The 6,953-nt window shown below is 42.9% G+C and overlaps 1 protein-coding gene across 1 annotated transcript; it reads right to left on the reverse strand.

Moving 5' to 3' along the window:
* Nucleotides 1-138: 138 nt before the first annotated feature.
* LOC138999213 (complement factor H-related protein 1-like) lies at nt 139-5,459 on the reverse strand. Its single transcript, XM_070401297.1, has 6 exons — nt 5,317-5,459; nt 3,314-3,508; nt 2,410-2,586; nt 1,582-1,755; nt 1,176-1,358; nt 139-654 (listed from the first exon to the last, which is right to left on the reverse strand). Exons 1-6 carry the CDS (start codon nt 5,372-5,374, stop codon nt 458-460), a joined length of 984 nt encoding a protein of 327 aa, XP_070257398.1. The 5' UTR covers nt 5,375-5,459; the 3' UTR covers nt 139-457.
* Nucleotides 5,460-6,953: the final 1,494 nt, after the last annotated feature.

Consider the following 6,953-nt stretch of genomic DNA (forward strand, 5'->3'; position numbering starts at 1 on the left):
AGGGGTCTATAGATACCACCCAGTGTGTCACACAGTGTAGGGTCCTGTCTGTAGGACAGCACTGATTTTTTTTGGTAAATTCACTACAGACCGCACCACCAAGTCCAAGAATTTCAGCACGTTCTTGATATTCAACTTTTTCATGTTTTATTGATTTTAGAGAGAGAGAGAAACATCGATGAGGGACAGAGGCAGGCACTGAGGTCATTTCTGGCCAGAGACATTTCATGAACAGAACACACAGCATGTCGGTTTGTCACATTTTCATGAGATGCTTAGGAGAAGTGGCCCGTTGGTCTCAGATTACAATGACATCACCCACATGGTATTTAATGCAAATTCTGATTAGTGAATAAAAGCGAGTTACAGGAAAATAAATTGAGATGAACTGGATTGATATTTAAAAATTCTGAATGCGGCGCATATTTTAATGTGAAAACTGCCACACAGTCTCATTTTATCCACATGTGGGATACTCCAGCTTTCCTTCTTGACAAAGTGCTCGGAATGCAGAGTCTGGTGACAGTTTACGATAGTAACTTTTACACCTAAATTCAACAAAATCATTTGTTCTGGAATAAATTTTTTTCGCATATGAATATCTCAACTCTATGTTATGTGCTTCCATGATTTCTTCTGATATTACACAGGCATCTGAAGGTAGAAAAAAGAAATAAAACTAAGTATTTTATGAGTATTTTCCACAGAATTTTACAGTTTCATGCAGCATCTCCTACACAGATCTAGGAATTTATTCTCAAACCCTTTTCCAGACCAATTCATTGAAAATCCATCATGTTGCCAGAACTCATTCTAAACTATCAATGATGTAAAAACGAGGTACTCTGTGGAATGTGTGGTCATTGCACGTTATAATCAACATTCACAATGTCACCTATGCTATGAAGGGCTTTCATTAAAGAATCCTTGAAGGCGGAGGTGGAGGTGGATGAGGGTGGAGGGGGCATACGTGGTGAAGGGGGAAAATAAAATAAAGAAAAATGATAGTTTCTTGCTGTGGATGCTCAAGAATTTTTCAGACTTTATACCCTCAGACATGACTATTTGGTTGTCAACAGAATAGGTGCTAGTCCATGCAAGTTCTGTTGTAAACAGCAAACATGACATTCATTACACGGATTTCCCAGGGTCCACGAGGAAATTAAAGGACTTACCTAAGCATTTGGGTGGCTCAGACCACTGTCCATCACGGCACATTATTCTCCTGTTTCCCTCAAGTTCATAGTAGGCCTGGCATTGATATTCCACTGAAGACCCTGAAGCGTAGACTGCTAATGGATACGTGGTAGTGTCTCCATTGTCAATAGCAGGAGGGGGCCCACATTGTCCTGTGGACTCTAAGAGAGGATATTGTTGGTTTATTGAGTGAGCAGTTGATTTTAAGGGAGCTGCGGAGTAGGTGGGAGCTACACTCACCTCCTCCCGGCCCCAAACTGATTTACAGGAAATGATAGAGCAACAAACCTGAGTAACCAAATGAAGGCCAGCTGGACAGGAGTATAGTAACCAAGTGCTTACAGAAGCTGCACAGAGACTGGGAGGGGAGAATGAGACACCTACCCCTGCACTCAGGTGGTTCTGTCCAATGCCCACTGAAGCAGGTCACCACTGGATTCCCGAAGAGGCCCAGAGGGTGCCTGCATACATAACGTGCTGTGTTCCCATGTCGATACCTAGGCTTCTGGTTTGGTATAAAGGCATTTTGCACTGTGGGAGGGCTGCCACAGGAGAGATCTGAATAAAGAGAAAAAAAGGGATCTCTAAAGCAGCGATCATTTAGACCCAATTGAGACTGAAAATCTTCACAAATTTACATGCAAGAATGAAAAAAAGATAAAGCAATATTTTTTGGTAAGATTTAAGATTCTATATGTTAAGTTCCAAAAATTTTTTAAAATTAATTTTTAGATAGAGAGGAAAGGGGTGAGAGAGAGAGAGAGAGAGAGAGAGAGAGAAACATCGATTGGTTGCCTCATGCATGCCTCCTACTGGGGATCAAGCCCACAACCCCAGCATGTGCCTTGACCAGAATCGAACCAGTAATCTCTTGGTACAAGAGATGTCACTCAATTAACTGAGCCACACCAGCCAGGGCCACAGCTATTTCTTTTTTTAAATATATCTGTATTGATTTCAGAGAGGAAGGGAGAGGAAGAGAGAGAGGCACATGAATGATGAGAGAGAATCATTGATTGGCTGCCTCCTAAACACCCCCTACTGGGGATCGAGCCCACAACCCAGGCATGTGCCCTTGACCGGATTCGAACCTAGGACCCTTCAGTCCACAGGCTGGTGCTCTATCCACTGAACCCCACCAGCCAGGGCCACGGCTCTTTCTTTATGAAATGAAGAAGGAGACAGAATCCCAGAGGCCAGCATTCTACTTACTGATGCGGCTGCATGTAGGAGGCGTGGACCAGCCGTGTTCCGCACACGTGATGACATCCTGGTCATTGGCGAGGCTGTAGCCCTGGTCACAGACGATCTGTACCGTGTCCCCCTCCTGGTGCGTTTGCCCTGAAGACGTGGAACGCCCATTTTCCACCCAGGGGAAGAAGCACTGTCCTGCAAGCCAAGGATGACTAAGATGAATCCTGCATCAGGTCAGAAATCAAGTGCAAAAAGCACTTCCTTAAAAATCAGTTCATGCCAATGAACATATGAGTGTGTGCTATCCGTCAATCATGACTTCTATGTAGAGCACATTTTGACGTTTGTCACGTTCTCTTAGGTATCAGAAAAGTGACTGGTTTTTCTCACTCCATTGACGCAATTGCATCCTAGGCTTCCATCTCCTGGGCTCGCCTCCGCCCTTTTTCTCTCTCCTAGTTGTTCTCCTCGCGTCTCTGAGCCTCATTGAGAGAGGAAGACAGGTGTGACTCACAAACATGTAACTAAGAAAACCACACAAAGGAAGGAAACTCATAAAAATGCTCCTTGAGTATCCGAAGGGACAGCATATGGTGGACAGAGGTTACCTGTCAAAAATGAACTCCCCCGAGAACCATCTGTGTTCTTACAATGACCAAGTGAGCGCGTTTAAATATTAGCAGTTGAAATGGCATTGGTTTTTGAAATTAAAAAAAATGTAGATATTTCATCAAGCTTGCATCTTATTTTTTGCCGAGTTGATTTCTGAAGAGTGACATATCTTACCTTCGCTGGCTCCACCAGCCCCTGACACGGTAATTGTTCAGATTCTGTGATCCCTCCTGCAGGCCCCCCCCCGCCCCCTTCACTGAGTCCGCCCAGTAATTCATCGGGGAATGGGGGTTGGGGGGCATTTACTCACTGATACACCTCGGAGCTGGCGACCATCCTCCCTCCGTGCAGTTTATCTGCGTCCAGAGTGACTGGGAGGGAGACACGAAGCTGTGGTCACAGGAGTAGTAGAAGTATTTCCCCGTGGCGACCGGGAAGGTGGGCTTATATCTGTTTTCCTCATATATGTTTCCATGTTTTATTTCTGGGAAATCACAAGTTTTTCCTGAAGGAAAAAAATGTAGGACCCCGGATGAACGAGGAAGTCGCCTCTATTTCCCTCAGCCCCTTAATGACATGTTGTAAGTTAATCACCCCTTAAAGGCCTTATCTCCACACAGTTACATGCTGAGGTCTAGGAGTTTGGACTTCAATCCAACCCCTGCCAACTAAATACACAGAGGTGTTTGTGTCCGCACGAAAGGTTTGGCCCCTAAGGGGATCCTTTCCCCTGACAAACACTGGTGCACCTCCAACTACAGAGCGTTTAAAAGTGGACTGGTAGCCATCTTTAAAAAAATATGTTTTTATTGATTTTAGAGAGCAGAAAGGGGAGGGAGAGAGAGATAGAAACATCAATAATGAGAGAGAATCATGGATCAGCTGCCTCCTGCACGCCCCACACTGGGGATCGAGCCCACAAGCCGGGCCTGTGTCCTGACCGGGAATCGAACCGTGACCTCCTATTCATGGGATGTTACTCAGTCAACCACTGACCTACACCGGCCAGTTACTTAAAAAAATTTTTTTTATTGATTCTTAAGAAAACAGGGGAGGGATATTTAGAGAGAAACATTGATATGGGCCATTGAGCCCCAAACCCGGGCATGTGCCCTGACCGGGAATCGAACCTGCAAACTTTCAGGGCACGGGATGATGATGCCCAACCAACGGAGCCACACCAGGGCTCAAGGGTGACTTTTAGAAAGACTTCCTTAATGAAGAAGATTGTTCAACTGGGAAGGCAGCTTTGCTGTGTGATTGTAATTGTGGCGGCCAGGGAAAGAAAGTGCCCAAATGTAAACTGACCCAACAGACACAAGCCAGCAGGCAGCAAGTCATGTAAATGAATTCCTCTTGTAAACTAAGGAAAAAGCAATGATTGGCAAGCGGCAGGATGAAGTATTCTAAGGCACGCTGCTAGAGGTCTCATTTACAGGAACTCAGGAATGAGAGAATTTGATTTTAGGAAAATAAGGGATGTTAAGTGATAGAATAGTGAAGATACAATATCCAGAAGGATGGCAAAGGGAGGAGGAAATGTCATTGTGAAAATAAAATCTTAAAGATTATAAGTGCAATGAATGCTATTAGAACTAATGTACAAAATAAATTGCTTTTTAATTGAAGATAAGTTAAGGAGACTACCAATTATATTTGTTTTAAGATACAATTCTTTAATACATAGGGTTGCACTGACACATAATAGAGACCACATATTATTCTAAAGAATGCACATCAGTGCACAATAGAGATAATTCTATGAAATACAGTAATTTATGTACTCAACACTTAACAGTGAACTCAGAAATATAATAAAATTTATTGACATTCCACTGGAAATTAAGAATGTATTTTACTTTTTGTGGAAACAGGTATTTCTTTTTACCCGCTGCTAATCTTATAGTAATACTAAATTGATTGCAATGCTAATTACTTTTACCAATTTATTAAAGTATAATTGAAATACAGTAAACAGCACATACTTGAAAAGACTGATTTCATGAGTTTTTACAAAGCAATCTATAAAATAGTCCCCACACATACAATTGTGAGAATTACCATTGTTTCCAAATGTGTATGAACACATTCAAATATTCCCGTAATCGGCATTGCGAGCCCTTTTACTGGGAACTCGGGGAGTAAAATTCAACATAATTGGTTGTATTTTCCTAAAAAAGTCATTATTCTCTGTTATGATCTCCCAATACAGACGATTCATTAAAAACAAACAAACATAGACCCATGAAAGTAGATATAACATGAAGTCCCAGGTAAGAGCACACGGCCTGGCCAGCTCTGTTTTCCACTCACCTTGTCCATGAGCCCAGGAGACCCACAGGGTGAGGATGACCTGGACTAGTAACAGCATGGCGGGGCTCCCCGGGGTGTGTTAGCACAGAGAGTCCAGCGCTGCTGTGTGTGGTTTTAACTCAGCTTCATGAGCTGTTACCAAGTGTGGCTCTGAATTTAAGTGACAGTACCGGGAAGCTAGTTAACTGAGGTCACTCGGTAGATAACAAAAAGACTTTCGCAATATCTGTGTATTTACATGAAGGATTTCACAATCATCTCCTGAGTTACTCCCCTGACTTGTACTTGGACAGCTTTTCTTAGGGACAATAATGGACGAGTTCCAACAATAATATGAAACTTGAATCTTTAAATGCTTCTTGAGGATGGGTGAGGTTCGTTCTCAGCCAGGAGATTCACGTGGGAATAGCTCTGACTGCCTGTCCCTGTGACTGTCTCTCCTCCTCTCTTTGCTCTCACCCGACTGCAGTCTTTACGGGTCTGTGGACACCACCCAGTGTGTCACACAGTGTAGGGTCCTGTCTGTAGGACAGCACTGATTTTTTTTGGTAAACTCACAACAGACCACACCACCAGGTCCAAGAATTTCAGCACATTTTTCACATTCAACTTCTTCCTTTTTGTTTTCATATGTTTTGCTTGTTTTTATTTATTTTTATTTTTATTTTTTTATGTTTTGCTTGTTTTTAAAGAGAGAGGGAGGCACAGGGAGACATAAAAACATCTACAAGGAGAGAGAAACATCTACCTGCTGCCCGCTGCACACCCTCTACTGGGGATCAAGCCCATAACCACAGCATGAACCTCTGAAGTCTTGGTGCATGGCAGGACGTCCAACCAACACAGCCACACTGGCAGCCTAGGCACCTTCTCTTTGAGGGAACAACATATTCAGAGGCACGCCATGGAGAAAATGAGAAGCATAAAGTCTAACCTCATCTGAGAACTAGTTTGGCCAATAACCTTCTGCTCCAATACAAATTGGAGACTAGTTATCAGGCAGAGTTTCCATTGGACGGGACTTTAGTTTGTTTTTATGTGCTTTCAGAATAGGCTATGAGAAAACAGAAATTCAGTTCCCATGTTGACTTAGGATCAGTAAATATTTTAAGATTTGCAACTTTAAAATAACTGATTATTTTTGTCAAATAGAAGAGCCAAGCTTCAACTCTGTCAAACAGTTCAAACCCTACAGGTGGAAACCATGAGAACTGCCCTTCTTCCTCGCAACAAGTCTTCTTCAGTCCACGATTCACGTCTGACTCCAGTAAGAGAATGTAGTAATGGGGTTATTTTCACTGACTATTGTAACATATGTTATCTATGTAGGCATAGTTGTTAATCCTCTCCTGAGGATATATTTTCCCATTGATTTTTAGAGAGAGTGTAAGGGAGGGAAGAAAGAGGAGAAAAAGAGAGAGAGAAAGAGAGAGAGAGAGAGAGAGATGTGAGAGAGATACATCGATTGCTTGCATTCTGCACACACACCACCTGGGACAGGGATCAAACCTGCAACACAGGTACATGCTCTTGACCAGGAATTGAGCCCCTTGTCTTCAGGTCAATGCTCTGATTACGGAACCACACCAGACAGGGCATTTTTAACGTGTAAATTTCTATTGTATGATTTCCCACAG

Source organism: Myotis yumanensis, unplaced genomic scaffold, assembly GCF_028538775.1.
Source record: "Myotis yumanensis isolate MYYU_CA2020_CCGP unplaced genomic scaffold, mMyoYum1.0.hap1 SCAF_22, whole genome shotgun sequence".
NCBI classification, from domain to species: Eukaryota; Metazoa; Chordata; class Mammalia; order Chiroptera; family Vespertilionidae; genus Myotis; species Myotis yumanensis.

What these genes read in the sequence shown, in the direction of transcription:
- LOC138999213 (XM_070401297.1), bottom strand. Translation starts at nt 5,374, where the DNA reads ATGCTGTTACTAGTCCAGGTCATCCTCACCCTGTGGGTCTCCTGGGCT. An exon ending in AGAACCACCTGAGTGCAGGG is followed by an intron (nt 1,359 to 1,581) that starts GTAGGTGTCTCA and finishes ATCCTCTCTTAG; the next exon opens with AGTCCACAGGACAATGTGGG. An exon ending in TGAGCCACCCAAATGCTTAG is followed by an intron (nt 655 to 1,175) that starts GTAAGTCCTTTA and finishes TTCTACCTTCAG; the next exon opens with ATGCCTGTGTAATATCAGAA.